The sequence below is a fragment of the Pinus tabuliformis genome, chromosome 9 (genome assembly GCF_031772625.1).
Source record: "Pinus tabuliformis cultivar Carrire ecotype Pingquan chromosome 9, CPIR1, whole genome shotgun sequence".
In the NCBI taxonomy this organism is placed as follows: domain Eukaryota; kingdom Viridiplantae; phylum Streptophyta; class Pinopsida; order Pinales; family Pinaceae; genus Pinus; species Pinus tabuliformis.
In genome coordinates, this window is record NC_142307.1 from 626339203 (window position 1) to 626356490 (window position 17288).

A 17288-nucleotide genomic window follows, 5' to 3' on the forward strand; every position below is an offset into this window, starting at 1 on the left:
AGGATGATAAGATGAGCTATGAGTTAATTGAGTACCAAGACAAGAAAATAATTTCGTAAAAAAATTTCTAGTGAAAATAGGATCTCTGTCACTTACTATAATATTTGGGTTTCCAAGAATCTATTGAATTGTTTCCATAAATGCAGTAGCACCGGTACTGGCTTTAAAACCATGAGATAATTCATAAAAGTGTGCATACCTGGTAGGTCTATCAAATACCACCATGATGAAACTATTTCCTTCAGACTTGGGTAAACTTGTGATAAAATCCATTGAGACCTCCTCCCAACGTAGACATGGAATGGATAAAGGTTGTAATAGACTTGAGGTCTTAATTGTCTAAACTTTATTTTGTTGGAAAACCAAACATTCTCCCACAAACTTCTGAATATTAGATTTAAGGCCATCCTAAAAAAATTCCTTCTTGACACTATTGTAAATTGAGTGCCCTCTTAAGGGATAAGTGTGCAATTCCAAAATAATCTTTTGTTTGAGTTGGGAGTTATTACAAAGATGTAAGCGATCTTTGTACCATAATGAATTATTTTTCCAGCTAAATGTATCAGACGTACTGGGATCTTGCCGCAACTTTTGAATGAGTGACCACACCTCTTCATCATTCTTCCATTCATCCCTTGCTTCAATTATCCACTCAGGTTGGATGATAGAAATGACACAAAGAAATGCTTCCACATCCCCATCCTTTCTTGAGAGTGCATCTACAACAACATTTTTCTTGACTTTTTTGTATACAAATTCAAAGTCATAACCCAACACCTTTTTCACCCATTTTTGCTACTCTTTTGAAGATACTATTTGTTCCAAAAAGTATTTAAGACTATCATGATTTGTTTTTACCTTGAAGTGTCTTCCCATTAAGTAAGGTCGCCATCACTTTAGTGCATGTAGTATTTCCAACATTTCCTTCTCATAAATAGGTTTGTGTAAATACTTTCGTTTGATTGGATGAATTTCAAAAAGAAATGGGCCTTCATTCTTGCATTAAAACAACACCAATTCCATTTCCTGAGGCATTAGATTCCACAATAAAAGTTTTTGTGAAGTCTGTCATAGCTAAGGTTGGTGCTTGGCACATTGCCTCTTTAAGATGTTCAAAGGCCTTCATTGCTTCTGGAGTCCAAGAAAATACATCTTTATTTAGTAATGATGTTAGGGGTGCCGCTATTATCCCATAATTCTTAACAAACATGCGATAATATCATGTCAACCCAAGAAATCCTTGAAGATGATTTATGGTTATGGGGATTTTCCATTCCTTAATGGATTTAATTTTGTTAGGGTCTACCTTAACACCCTCATGAGATACAATATGACCCAAATATTCCACCTCTTTTATTCCAAAGAAAAATTTGGAGGTCTTTGCAGATAATTGTTTCTCCTCCAATAGTTTGAGCACCCTGTCAACATGTTGAAAATGATCCTTCCAAGACTTGTTGTAGATTTGTATATCATCAAAAAATACTAACACAAATTTTCTAAGGGTTTGAAAATGGAATTCATCAAGCATTGAAATGTGGAAGGTGCATTAGTGAGGCCAAAAGGCATGAACAAAAATTCATAATGACCCTCATGAATTTTTAATGTTGTTTTCAGAATGTCTTTAGTCTTCATTATAATCTGATGATATCCTTAACGAAGATCCAACTTGGTGAAGTAAATTGCTCCATGTAATTCATCCAACAATTCATCAATGATAGGAATCGGAAATTTATCTTTAATAGTGAGCTTTTTGAGCTCCCTATAATCCAGGAACATACCCCATAATCCACCCTTCTTGTGCACCGATACAACTGGAGCAAAGAAAGAACTTTGATTAGGTTGAATTATACTAGCCTCTAGCATTTCTGCAACCATACGTTCAATTTCTCTCTTTTGGGCATAAGGATATTTGTAAGGCTTGATGTTTGGAGAAACACTTCCTAGAATCAAATGAATAGAATGATCATGATCACAAATAGGTGGGAGGAATTTAGGAGTCTCAAACACCTTGGAATTATTGTCCAAGACTTTTGGAGATCTAAAGAAATAGATTATTTTGATGTTTGAACCTTTAGTGAGCACAATTGTGCAATTACACCCTGTTTTTATTTCTTTAGAAGCTTTGTCATGCCATTAGAGCTGATTATCTTTCTTGGTTTCCCTATGATACCCCTTTATTGAACTTCCTTTCCTTCCCAAAAAAAATTCAAGAAAAGTTCTTGAAAATTGAAAGTTATCATCCCCAAAGATTATAACCATTAGACTCCTAGTACAAAATCAACACCATCCTTTGGAATGGAAAGCATTGGAATATTCAATACATATTCCCCCATGGTTAGCTTGATATTATGGCACTTTCCAGATCAATTTATAGCTCCTCCATTTGCAACCATCACTTGACACTCTGATGCTGGATATAGGAAGCAATTCAATTCCTTGGCTATCTTACAATGAATAAAATTATGGGTACTACCTGAATCAATCAACACTATTACCTTTTTCTTCTTGATATATCCTTCAATCTTGAGAGTTTGAGGAGTGGTAATTCCTGCCAATACATTACAAGATATGTTCGGATTCATTTCTTCTTTCTCTGTGGTTGGTTCCTAGTGTATATCCTCCTCTTTTGATGTTTCTTGTTCTTTTCTTCCTCCTCTTCACAATCTATGTAGAATAATTTCTTCTTGGCACACTTATGAACTTTAGTGTACTTTTTATCACAACTGTAACAAATCCCTTTTGTTATTTTTTCATCCAATTGTTGTGGTCTCAACCTTGTAGGTTGTGGAAGACTAGGAGCAACAAAACTTCCATTTGTATAGTTGTGACTGGTATACTTCCTTGTTGCCATAATTTTTCTTTCAAGTTTTCTTTCCACCTTGATTGTCTTCTCCAATGAATAAGGTTCCCAAAGAAAAACCTTGTGTTGGATGATATCTTTTAAATTCCCTATGAAGACATAAATCCTATTCTCCTCTAGAATATCGGTTACCCTAATATTCAATTTTTGGAATTCTTCAATGTGCTCCACCATTTAACCCTTTTGTTTGAGATTTATCAATTAGCTAAAGAAGGTGTTTCTCTTTGTATATTCACAATGTGCTATCATTTCCTCCATAAAAATTTACCAGGTGACAACTGGTTTACGAGATAAAATCCATCTATACCATACAAACTGATTGGGTTCTAAATATAAAGATTCAATATGTACCTTTTGTGAGGGTTCCACATCTTGTAGATTAAAATATTGCTTGGTCAGAGGATGGATCCAACTGTGATTTACCACGATAATCAGAGTTGTATCAAACTCTCTGAGAATCCAGTTTTTCATGACAGGTCCAAGCACATTGATATCCGGTATCACCATCTTCGAGATTGTGTGGTCAAGAGGATCATGTTGTTGCTGTATGTTTTGACCGAGGAACAGGATGCAGATATTTTGACGAAGGTATTGTCTAAATGCAAGTTCGAGTTCCACAAAGATAGGATTGGGGTTACTGATAATCCCTTTCTTGTTGAGAGGGAGTGTTGAAAATAGCAACAAGAAATGCTAAATATAGAAGTGCTAAATTTATTACTACTATAAATATCATTTCGGCATACCTTCCTATTTTAGTTAGTCCCTGAACTAAAATAGAGAAGTAAAAATTTGAATTTGATCTTAGGAGCTGTTTGTAAAATAATTAATTAATTCACCATGAGTTAATTAGTTGTAGAAAATCAAACATGAAGTCTATGTGGGGACATGCAACAGTTTCTCCATTAATTGAGGAATTTATCCATTAGTTAAAGAGATAAGGATGAGTTGTAATTTGAGTTGTAATTAGTTGGCTCAGTTAACTGAGTCAAGTCCAGTTAGATTAATTCAAACAGTTTGTTGAATTAATTGTGAGTTCAGTTAGTTAATGCATGCATTCATGAAACTGCTGCACTTCAGATAATTGAATATTCTCTCATAAATAACTCATGCATGCCAGTTCAGACAGAGACCCAGTTGAGAGCAGATGGAGGGATAGTGTACTATCAGTTGCTAGAATATTCCATTGTGAATATATTTTGCATGCAAAAGGAATTCTTTCCTTGAGGATTGTGCCGTTACTTCTTCAGGTTTTGTGAGTGTGATGAGGCCAATTCACACATGTGGCATCATTGGACCCCAAGAAAAATTGCGTAAGGAAATGGGAGGCTTGGAGGGCTTGAGGAGGACATATACTGTGTCTATTCAGTTTGTGAGTTGTATTGTTTAATTGCAGAGAGAGAAGGATAGCTTGAGAGATGATTATTTTTGTAACTTGAACATATTTCCACTTGTATGATAATACAGAGTTGGGGTTTTAGGCTGAGGCTTTCCCCGGGTTATTTCTTCTGTGTTATGTGTGATTGATTTCTCATTCTTAGTTATATGTGTTCTCATTGATCTTGCTATATTCGATTAAGTTTTCGCAAAGTTGTTGTAGAAGTAGATCTTGTATTTTGCTTTAGTCTATTGCATAATCTGTTGATCTACAGTGGGAATTTCTACAGTTTTCCCAAAGAAAAAATTGTGTCTGCTATGGATGTGTGTGTATATTCTTTTTGTTCTCTATTTCTCACATTTTGGCTACTCCATTTATGTAAGGGGGGAAACAACTATTAAAGAATCTAAAATCTAAGGGAAGAATTAACCTACATGGTTTCAATATTTTATCAAATTTGTTCTAACCAATTACTTCGGTGGCATATCCATAGTAGTTCATAGATCACATTAGTATCATAGCAAGTTTCTTTAGGAAGTTGTATGGGATTTAAGAATTGATTTAAGGATAAAGTCACATAACCCTAGCCATAACCAATGCATTTCTTCACAATAAACCTCATGATCTAGAAAAAGTGAGATTTGGGAGATTGGAAATGAAAATCACTAATATCAACCTTCTCATGATATCTTTAGTAAGCAAGCTACAATTTAAAAGGGGTAATGTCTCTAACTCCACACTCAAATCTTTAAAAGAAAATTTTCACAGAATTTGAATATTATCCCTAACACAAAAAGATTTATAAAATGTTTTAAAAACAAATTTTAATCCCTTAATAAAAATAAATAAAATATTTTATTGTGTAAAATAAAATATATAATTAAAATATAAAGCTAATAAATAATCATATATATAAAAAAATAATTATAAGAGATTTCCTATAATTTGAAAGTATTTTTCCACTACACTTAAATAGGAAATATCTACAAGTTCGATATCATATATCGTATAGATTTAAATTACCTTTTTAACAACTCATATATAGAAAATGCGTGAAGGTTTTTTGTTATATATATATATATATATATATATATATATATATATATATATTATTTATTTATTATGTAGAAAAATCATAACCTTTTATTAAGATTTATAAAAAGTTACATAAGTACATGCTTGAGGAATTCAACATAAGTTTGTCATATAGCATGAGAATACAAAAATTGGGCTTTATAAGAACACTTTAGCCCACAATATAAAAAATGATCATCCAAAAACAAAAATCGACATATCAAACAGTTCTAGCAAAATAGTAGTATGTCTACAACTATAGTTCATGGGATTGCAGGTTCCGCCATCAACAAAAAACTATCCACTATGATCTATCAAAAAATAAAGAGGAGCAAAACAAGAAGATTTTTCATATTTCTAGGAAATACTAGTGCTAATGGAAGAGGTTTGGCGCCTCTACTGAGTCGTTGAGCATCCATATTCGTTGATCCTATCCAGCACTCGCTTTAGATAGCACATCTACTTCTACAATTTGCTCCATGTATATATGATAACATGTAATAATGTCAAATGATGATTTGAACTGAACAATTTCTTCATAAATAGGCAACAAAGTTATATTGTGACATCTTTGGACAACATTGAACCAATTGGATACATTAAGGGAATCTCCTAAGATTCAGAGAGATCTGCTACCCAATTCCAATATATTGTGAAATATTTGGACAATATTGAACCAATTGGCTACATTGAGGGAATCTCCAAAGATTCTGAGAGATCTGCAACCCAATTCCAATGCCCAACACAACAGAATCTTTAGAGTGAGAAGTTCAACATAATTGTTTGTCCCCCTTCCCAAGCCTATCTTTGACTTCAACGTGCAGAGGATTGTTGAATATATATTCAACTTTATTTTAATTCATATTATCTTTAAAAATAACATTAAAATTTCTCATCAATATAAATAACATATTTGAATTAAATTTGATTAAAAGTATAAAATATATAAAAACAATAATTTTATTTAGAAATGTTATTTTTAGTTGAGAAGCTTTGTATTATTATTTTTACCATAATGAATTAGTAATTAATTGGAGTAATCTCGGCTAGGCTCAAGATCAAATCTAGTGGCTACCAGTATAAAAGAAAGAGTATATCCAATAGTTCATAAACTAAATATGCCACAAATTTATGACTTAGCAAGAACGGAAACTCCACGAGGTTTGGGGAGCCTACTCCTTGAGCCTTATCACAATGGGCCAAATATGTCCCCTCCATGGGATTTGAAATTGGGCGGAGGAGAAAAATATGTACCTGATTTATCATGTTATTGTTATCATCCTGCCACAAGTTGTTTTGACAGGCGGATACCACGTTACATGTCCAAAACATTGTTACATTACAAAATCGGGTAGGATTCCCTAAGAGTCTACTTCTACTATATTGTAATAAACATAAATAAACAATGATAGACATAACCAGAGACAACATAAGTAACAAGTGGATACATCAAGGCATGCATGAACAAAGTTAATTGGTGGTGGAATCAATCTGCATGGCCTCTAGGTGTCCATCTTCCACCTTGATCTTTGTAAACACAATGTTAGCTAGGTGCTCAACCAAGATGTTGAGTTTTTGGTCAAGTTTGTTCAATTTCCTTTGAATGTCCTCAAGCTGGACCTGATTCTTTTATTGGCTTGCACCCTTTTCCTGGATATCCTTTCCCATAACCATCTTCATTTTGAAATAAATGTCAATTGCATGGAGGTATCAATTCTATTGGGCATGGGTGCAATGAGCTACTAGCATGGAATCCCCAATTGTTTCTAGCATCTCCATATCTAACATATTCATGTTCTTTAGCCTTGCCTCCTCCTCAACTACAGCCAGTTCTATCTAGAAAACTAGCTTGATACAAGAGTGGTACCTACTGTAGATTTCTCCACTACAATCTATGCACGAGAAGCTAGGCTTGGTGCAATGCGCTATGGACCATCCCCCCTCCTCCCCCCCACACCACCTCAAATGACAATAGAGCTAGTTCGACCACGACGCTCCTTGATCATCTGAGAAATAGGGTGTCAAATAATTCACATGATAGACTAAATTAGAATGAATACCTCCATATATTGTTGGGAGCATACAGGGTTAATCTGTCTTGCATACTTGTATTTGGCTGTCCCTGCCATTTTACTGAATGAAAATCGAGCATAGATAAGATAGACAAGGAAGAAATTAGGACCAACGGGGAAGAACTTAGGACACTCTAAGTAGTAAACTAGCACTGGGATGAAACACAAAATAGTAAGTTGACAATGAAATTCGTTTCTGAAAACCAAAGACTCTCACTTCATTTCACTAGAGAGAATACTACTCTAGTAAGCCCTTCCAGGAGAAGCAAAAATTTCCCAACTAAATAGATTTCTACAGAACAGTTGGGTTTATGTGCTTCCATAGGCCAACCACTATATATAACCAAAGTTTATTCAGTGTAGTAGTGACAGAGGTGTTCCTCGACATATCAACTATTACGCCAAACTATATAAACCCTCATCTAAAATGAAATAGCCAATGAAGGAAACCAAAGAAATGGAAGAGGTTACCTTCACGAACCCTAGTGCTACTCAGAAACTTCACATTCATCCACATCTAGTAAAAAAAATTACTAGACAAGCCACGCCTCATGAATGAGAAAATCTCGGTAGTGATGAATATAGCCCTAATTGTCTTGTTATCGTTATGATACAAACAATAGTGGTAGTACTCCACCATGTCCATGGTGTCATAGCCCATGATGGCGCTATCACAAATATTGATTACTAGGGTGTTTATTGCTAGCAAGAACCATATGGGCTCTATTGCAGACCAAGTAGCACACAAATTTACTAAGTTTGATTAGACTTCAAACCTCTTACGATGATCACCTTCACCTTGTGGCCAACATTGGCTTTGGCTACTTGCATTATCCTATGACTCCTACATAATTCTTACCCGATATGAGGACATTTAAAAATATCTTATAATATTTATTTTTTCTTTAAATAAATTTAATAAAAAAATATTAAAGTAAAGAAATGTATTCTAACTTACCTTTAGTTTATATTATTTTTATAGTTTATTGTTGAAAATAAAATCAACATTTTTTATTAATTTAAAATGATATAATTGAATTAAATTCCATTAAAAACATAAAATTAATAATTGTATTTAATTAAAAAATTTAATATATTATAATATTTGTTTTTTTTACAAAATTAATAATAAATAAATAAATATTTTTATATTTATTTTAAAAATTCATTTATATAAATTAATTTAATATATTATGTTCCGTATATTATTTTTAATGCGCAAACTTGGATTACGTTATGCATCATTGATATTTAATTAGTTGATAAGTAACGATCAGTGCTCTTGTTTTATATATTTAAATTTTTAATTACATCATGATTAAATAATTAAATATTTAATTAATTACAATTTCATTATAAATATATATTAAAAATTAAAAACTCTAAAATAACAATTATATTAAAAATTAAAAACTCTAAAATGACAATTTTACAAAATAGAAGAAGAATTTTTTGCTTGGAGTTTTTCTTGCATCCAATTTTTGAGAAACAAATTTCAAGGGGCACTTTCATTTAGGTGAAAGCTATTGATCATATCTCTATGCTTGTTACCAAAATTTATGATTGAAAATAAATTCTCACTTCATGAAAGGAATTAGTTGAGATTATGGCATAGTCAAGAATGTTTCAATATTTTTAGTTTCAAGATTAAATAGTGGAGCTAAAAACTAGGGTGTATCATGTGTTTAAGTCAAAATCTTTCGAGGATACCCTCAAGCCAAGGCCCACACTCTAGATTCCCAAATAGATCTCACTAAGCATTCATTGTGGTTCAAGGGGAAAATATCCAACTGTTAAAGTGGATCATCTTCAATCTGAGGATGCTTACATGGATTATTTGAAGTGTGCCATTATCTTTAGATTTAATGGGTTATGGCTGCAATAGAGAAATAGTGCATGAGGCCTAATCCCTAAATACAGATCAATTTTTTGTTTGAAATGGTTTTTTTGGTGTATTTTTTTTGGCTTTTTTTCTGGAAACTTGGTTTACTCACAACTACAGTGACTCCAATTTGGGTAAGACTCCCGAATTTGCCCCTTCATTTTCTACATCTAGACATCTTAGGTGATGTGGGCAACTCACTCTGTGGTTTCATTAACCTAGACACAAAAATACTTGTATTATAACCTTTACCTTTACCTGACTTTGTTGAAATTGATCTTAGCAAAGGGTTGTAGGACATTGCTAAATGACTTCATGTTTTTGTAGTTAGAACCAAAATGCATCATTCCACTATAGGAATTGTCAACAACCCAATCATCTCCATAATGTTTTTCCATCTTCTCAAAGGCTCTCTCCTCCTCCGGATTCCAGGAATAAGTCACCATGATGGCAAGATCCAAAAGCTTCAAAAAGAACTAAGAATTATTCAGCTCACAAATTAGAAAATACCCAGCAACAAAAAAATTCTACAACATAAACTAATCTTTCAGCCTCAACTCAACCACATACAGAGACATCTCATCATGTAAATGCCAAGATCCATCCCTTGAATAAAAAAATAAAAGGTACAACTATGGTTTTCCCTTGTTCAAGAAACAACCATAAATACTTTCATAAATAGTTGAAGAAACAACCACAAATACTTTCATAAATCAAAGGAAAAAAAAGCTCCAGATAAAATTTATGGTCGCTCATGAGTTCTTTTACCATAAAAATAGTAAATATATTGGCATTCACAATTATAAATTAGTTAATTTTTATTTAAATTCAAGTTAACTTGTCTTTTGATATTAAATTTAGTTATTATTACTGTGAAAATGACCCACCAAATTTAACTTGTAATGAACTAATATATATATATATACCTTTGACTTCAAAATTTATATAAAATTGAAAACCACGTTATCCTTGCGTGATGCGTTCCCCACTGCAATTTAGAATGCTGATGAGCAACGTTATAGAGTCACACATTTCTTTATATTAGATTTAGTTATTATTACCGTGGAAATCACCCACCAAATTTATTTTTATTTTTAAATTGAAAACGTTCGTGATGCGTTCCCCACTGCAATTTAAAATGCTGATGAGCAACGTTATAGAGTCACGCATTTAATATTTAACGACCATTTCATGAGTCACTTGGATTTTGGATTCGTTCCAGTTCTCAAAGTCAATCTGTTATTGATGTGAAACGACCACTATTAAATTTAAATCTCATAATATTAATGAGAATTTGATAATCTCAATCCTCAACCGATCAAATTTAATCATTGGCCAATGCATCTCAACTCTATAAATACCCATATCACACATTTGCACATCAGCAGCATTGGAGGAAGATGTCTCCTACAATGGATGTGCCGACACAACACCTCAGTAATGCTATTGAAAAGCTCATGTCCAATGGAATAAACAACCTCAAGGTGCCGGACAGATATATCGTGCCTCCCCATGAGCGCCCACAGATGGCTGAGGTCTCTTATTCTGAGAGCATTCCTGTGATAGACCTAGAAGATCTGGACGGCCCTAGCAGAATGACAGTAGTCCATCAAATCCGACGTGCATGTGAAGAGGATGGTTTCTTCCAGGTACACACATCTCAATCCCTACCCAACGATTCTCCCTCCTGTCACTGTTTTATACTATATGGTTGATTTTTTTATCATATCATACTTGTAGACTATTCAGTATTATATTTTTTTTTGTTGATATCAGATAATGAACCATGGCGTTCCAGAGAACGTCATGAAAAACATGATGGAGGTAGCAAAAGAGTTTTACGAAATGCCAGTGGAAGACAGAGCATGCCTCTACTCAGAGGACGTAAAGCAGCTAGTCCGGGTTTTTACCAGCTTGAATCTCAGCAAAGACAAGGTTTTGAACTGGGTGGACTATCTCACGCAGCCTTGTCATCCTCTGGAAGAAGTCATTGACTCTTGGCCTGAAAAACCTGCAGCCTACAGGTTATCACCAAAACTTTATGTAAGACATAGAGCACTAGAAATGATTCATCTTAACCCAACATGCAAAAGTTTAACTTGTTTAGCTTGGATTTTTTGTTACAGAGATATTGCGGGCAAGTACGCTGGTTAGTTGAGAGCATTGATATTAAGGCTGCTGGCTGCAATTTCAGAAGCTCTGGGGCTAGATTCCAATTACTTGAATAAAATTCTTGGAAAACATAGCCAAGTGATGAATATAAATTACTATCCTTCATGCCCAAACCCAGATCTCACTCTGGGTCTACCAAATCATTCAGATGGAAGTGCCCTCACTGTGTTAATGCAAAGCAATGTCATTGGCCTGCAAGTATTCAGAAATGCAAAGTGGGTTGCCGTAGAACCTGTGGCTAACGCGTTTGTGGTCAATTTGGGAGATCAACTGCAGGTTAGAAACAATGAGCATATGTATATAGTTAGTTTTTCTCTGTATGCAAGAATTTGATTAGTGTGTGATTTGAATGCGTTAGGTTGTGAGCGATGGGAGATTTAGGAGCGTGGAGCATGGAGTAATAACGAATATGCAGAGTGCACGCATATCAATTCCCACTTTCTATTCGCCTTCAGACGATACTTTTATTGCTCCTGCAACAAGCATGGTGAATGAACAACAGCCAGCTTTGTATCGAGGATATAAGTTTGAAGAGTATTTGGCAACTTTCTGGAACCATGAATTAAAGGGAAAGAATCTGCTGGATCGTTTCATGATCTAATGAAAATTGATTTCTAGGGAGCTTTCTAAGAATTTCAATAATAGTTTGCGTTTGCGGTTGCATATTCGCCCCACCATGATAATGTGCATAAATCCCATCGATGTAATTTTGATGTTTGAAATAAATATAGAGATCACACGTCGGATTATCTGCGTTTTAGTGTTTTTCTTACATTTATATATCTCTTTCATTTTTATTAAAAATGAAATTTGATATAAATGGTGAAATTTACTTTACTTGTTAAATTTATTTATGCCCCTTAGAATGTATTTTAAACAACATAAATTTTTTAAAAGAATTGATATATTTTATTCATATATTATATTTTACAAAGGTTTTTATTAAAAAAAAAAATATTATCTAAATTTTAAAAGAATTAATATATGTTATTGATGAGTATGGGTGTAGAATATATAGTGATAAGGTGTTCTCTTAAGTCACTTTATGGTAAAAAAGTTATTTTGGTAGACAAAAATCTAAAAATTATTATAGAAAAGAAAAGATACTAATGTATACTATTTTTGTATTATATTTTATTATATTCCAAATGAGGCAAATGGAGGGAAACGAGACCCTATGGATATCTTCCAAGTCTTAATTAGCAAAGTTGATGATGGAACGGTATGGAGGGTGGCACAACCACTGCACATGCTATTGCATGCACATCACCACCGAAGCAATGTTTTGTACTAGACCCTCCAACTGTTTGCAAGGAACTCGGTATGTTTTCGTCGACCATATTGCAAAATATGAAGAGGTTTTACTGCATGAAACTTCTTGGTTGATGACTTGTAGTTGCAGTGTCTATCAAGTCTCTTTTTGGTTGTTTTTCATTTGGATTATAGCTTGGTCTTTTGAATGTGAGTGCTTTAGTCCTCAATTTATCATTCTCGTTGGCTTTGAGAGCTTTAATGGCACTGCCCACAATAGTGATGGGTATGGTAAATGGTTGGGAACCTATTACGAAAATTCTCCTTGTCATGGGAGCCAATTCCTTTGGAATGTATTGTTTAATTTTGTCATGTATGGTGATGGCAATGAGAATTATGTCTGTGATGGTTTGAGGGAACCCTTAGGTCGTAAAAGAAAAAATAACCCTCATTCCCTTAGCCATCCATGTGGTTCATGAATTTTTCTAAACCTTTTAGAGTCCATGAGTTTCGGCTAGTCTGATAAAACTGTGCATAGTGAGGGAAAAATCCTCAATTGGGATTCGATGGAAATTGGGTATATCATGTTCGTATGTTTATCAAGCATGTAATGGTGGACCATTCTAGGGATAGGGAGTTTCCCATATTTCGAAGACAGAAGGTGTGGCTTTTCTACCCAATTGTAGCCATATTCAATTACCAGTCTCACACATTGATGCCAAGTAAGTTAAAGGGGCGCAACTGGGGTCTAGTCCCTAGATCGAACCACTTACAATTCTCAATGCATAATTTAAATGATATGTGTTTCTATCATCTAGCATTGAAATGTGCTCTCCATCCATGAAAATTAATCTTGAAGTGCAACTGAATGTTATGCAACCAACTCACAAAAAGATAGATCAATGACTTAAAAAGTATCCTCTTCGAGGGGAGAAATCTCCTTTACAATACATAAATGAACAATTATTGCATGATACAAATGACAAAACCTCCTTTGTATATATAGGAGACTAAGGGGTCACAATATAATTAGAGCCTATATAACAATAATAATGTAAGGGCACAACAGTAGCAATAGTGGGCTTCTATGGGGCCTCATAATAACAATAAGGGGGCTACATTAGCACAACAATAACAATAAGGGGGCTACACTAGTATTATAGGGACCTAACATGCCCTTCTCCTTCAAAAAAGTGTTTTCCTCAATGCTTGAGTAGTTCTAGATGCTTCTGTATAAAATTCTCATCCTCCAATGTGGAATTTTCAACGGGTAATTTCTTCCACTTAATGAGATACTCTAAAATTGATTGATTCCATAGTTGTCAAACTCTTGTCTCCATGACTACTTCCGAATCAAGTATGATTTTTCCTTCTTCTTCAAGTTCTCGCAATTCTATTTGAACTGGAAGCTTGTCACCGATAACCTTCTTTAAGCATGAAACATGGAAAACTAGGTGTACTCTGGAAGATGCAAGAAGCTCCAATTTTTATGCCAGAGTACCAATTTTTTGTAACACCTTGTAAGGATCGTAGTACTTGGGTGACAATTTATTTTCCTTCTTAGCTTGCTTGAGAGACATTTGTTTGTATGGTTGTAGCCGTAAAAATACCCAGACACCTACATCAAAAATTCATTGACTACGATGTTGATATGCTTGTTGTTTCATTCGATTTTGCACCATAATGAGGTTATCCTTTAAGAGTTGGAAAACTTGTTGTTGATGCTCAATGCGATCTTCCATTGCTTTACCTTATAATTTTCTCTTAAATATGATGTGATGGATGGTGGATGATATCCATAAAGTTCCATAAATGGGGTCGTTTTTGCTGCAATATGGAAGGAAGTGTTATACCACCATTCATCTAGAGGTAACCAATCGACCCATTGTGTTTGTTTATCTGATACAACACAACGGAGATATACTTAGAAACATTTGTTCAACATCTTAGCTTTCCCATCAAATTGAGGATGATAAGATGAGTTATGAGCTAATTGAGTACCAAATCAAGAAAATAGGTTTGTCCAAAAATTTCCAATAAAAATGGGATCTCTATCACTTATTATAATCTTTGGGTTTCTATGAAGCTGTTGAATTATTTCCATAAATGTAGTAGCAAATGTATTTCCTTTAAAAGGATGAAATAATGCACAAAAGTGTGCATTCTTGGCAATTCTACCAACTATCACCATGATGATATTCTTTCCTTTAGACTTTGGTAAACCTATGATAAAATACATTGAGACCTCCTCCCAACGCTGACTTGGAATGGTTAAAGGTTGTAACGGACCCGAGGTATTAATTGTCTCAACTTTATTTTGTTGGCAAACCAAACATTCTGCCACAAACTTCTAAATATCAGATCTAAGGCCATCCCAAAAAAATTCCTTCTTGACCCCATGGTAAGTTTTTAAAAACCCTAATTTCACTCCTAAGGGAGAGGTTTGCAATTCCAAAAAAAAAAAATTGTTTGAGCTGGGAATTCTTACAAAGATATAAGAAATATTTGTACCATAATGAATCATTTTTCCATCTAAATGTATTAGATGTACTCGGATCTTACTGCAACTTTTGAATAAGTGACCTCAACTCTTCATCATTATTCCATTCATCCCATGCTTTGGCTATCCACTCAAGTTGGATAATAGAAATGACACAAAAAAATGCTCCAGATCCTCATCCTTTCTTGAAAGTGCTTCTGCAACAATATTTTGCTTCCCTTTTTGTATATGATTTCAAATTCATAACCCAACATCTTTGTCACCCATTTTTGTTTCTCTTCTGAAGTTAATATTTGTTCCAAAAAGTATTTAAGACTATCATGATCTTCTTTTACCTTAAAGTTTCTTCCCATTAGATAAGGTCACCATTGCTTTAGTGCGTGTAGTATTGCCAACATTTCCTTCTCATAAATAGGTTTATGTAAATTCTTTCATTTGATTGGACAAATTTCAAAATCAATGGGTCTTCCTTCTTGCATTAAAGCAACACCAACTCCATTTCCTGAGACATCGCATTCCACAATAAAAAAAAAATTGTGAAGTCTGATGTAGCTAAGACCGGTGCTTGGTAGATTGCGCCTTTAAGATGTTCAAGCTTCTAGAGTCCAAGAGAATGCATCTTTCTTCAGTAATGATGTTAGAGGTGTCACTATTCTCCCATAATTCTTAACAAACTTGTGGTAATACCATGTGAACCCGAGAAATCCTTGAAGATGCTTTATGGTTGTGGGGATTTTCCATTCCTTAATGAATTTAATTTTGTTAGGGTATACCATAGGGGCTTCACTGGGGGACAATACCATACCACGTGGGTTCATATTGGGGGATATACATTGAGGAAAAAATGACACAATATATTGAGCATATAATATGGGGTAAAGGATTTTATATTGGATGGTATAAAAAATGGAGCTCAAAGTTAATGAAAAAATATAAAGGGATATAAAAAATGCTAATGAAAAAACAAAAACCTAGAATATCTAGTGAAAGTAGGGGTTTTTTAAATTGGGAAGGTGTATTGGGTTTGTATTGGTAGGGGCTTAAATAATGTGATATTTAGAGGTATTTTCCAATATGTAGTCAGATTAAGGGTATTGTTTAGAATGCCACGAACGCACGCACTATGTTATAAGTTCATTGAATGAAGCCGCCATGAGGTATACATTAACACCATCATAAGATATAATATGACCCAAATATTCCACCTCCTGTACTACAAAGAAACATTTGGAGGCTTTTGCATATAATTTATTCTCCTCCAATAGTTTGAGCACCTTGTCAATATGTCGAACATGATCCTTCCAAGATTTGTTGTACATTAGTGTATCATCAAAAGATACTAACACAAATTTTTTAAGGAGGTGTTTGAAAATGGAATTCATCAAACCTTGAAATGTGGAAGGTGCATTAGTAAGGCCAAAAGGCATGTGCAAAATTTCATAATGACCCTCATGAGTTTTGAATGTTTTTTTCGGAATGTTTTTAGTCTTCATTCTAATTTGATGATATTCTCAAGGAAGATCTAGTTTAGTGAAGTAAATTTCTCCATGTAATTCATCCAGCAATTCATCAATGATAGGAATGGGAAATTTATCTTTAACAGTGAGCTTGTTTATGTCCCTATAATCTAGACACATACGCCATGATCCATCCTTCTTGTGCACCAATATTACTGGAGCAGAGAAAGAAATTTAACTAGGTTGAATTATACCAACCTCTAGCATTTTTGCAACCATAAGTTCAATTTCACTCTTTTGGGCATAAGGATATCTATAAGGCTTGATGTTTGGAGGAACACTTCTTGTAATTAAATGAATGGTATGATCATGATCATGAATAGGTGGGATGCCTTTGGGAGTCTCAAACACCTTGAAATGATTGTCCAAAACTTTTTGGAGATTTGGAGAAATAGATGATTTCGATGTTTAAACCTCTAGTGAGAATAATTGTACAATTCTTCTTTGTTATTGTTTCTTTAGAAGCTTTTTCATGCCATTAGAGCTTATTATATTTCCTAGTTTCCCTGCAATACCCCTTAATTCAACTCCCTTTCCTTCCCAAAAAACATTTAAGAAAATTTCTTGAAAATTGAAAGCTATCAT

The 17288-nt window shown here is 33.9% G+C and overlaps 1 protein-coding gene and 1 pseudogene across 1 annotated transcript; both read left to right on the forward strand.

The window, feature by feature from the left end:
* The first annotated feature begins 11043 nt into the window (after positions 1-11043).
* LOC149150175 (fe(II)/2-oxoglutarate-dependent dioxygenase 4-like) lies at positions 11044-11694 on the forward strand. Its single transcript, XM_089439281.1, has 2 exons — positions 11044-11287; positions 11390-11694. Exons 1-2 carry the CDS (start codon positions 11070-11072, stop codon positions 11415-11417), a joined length of 246 nt encoding a protein of 81 aa, XP_089295407.1. The 5' UTR covers positions 11044-11069; the 3' UTR covers positions 11418-11694.
* LOC149150176 (protein DMR6-LIKE OXYGENASE 2 pseudogene) lies at positions 11517-12036 on the forward strand (annotated as a pseudogene).
* Positions 12037-17288: the final 5252 nt, after the last annotated feature.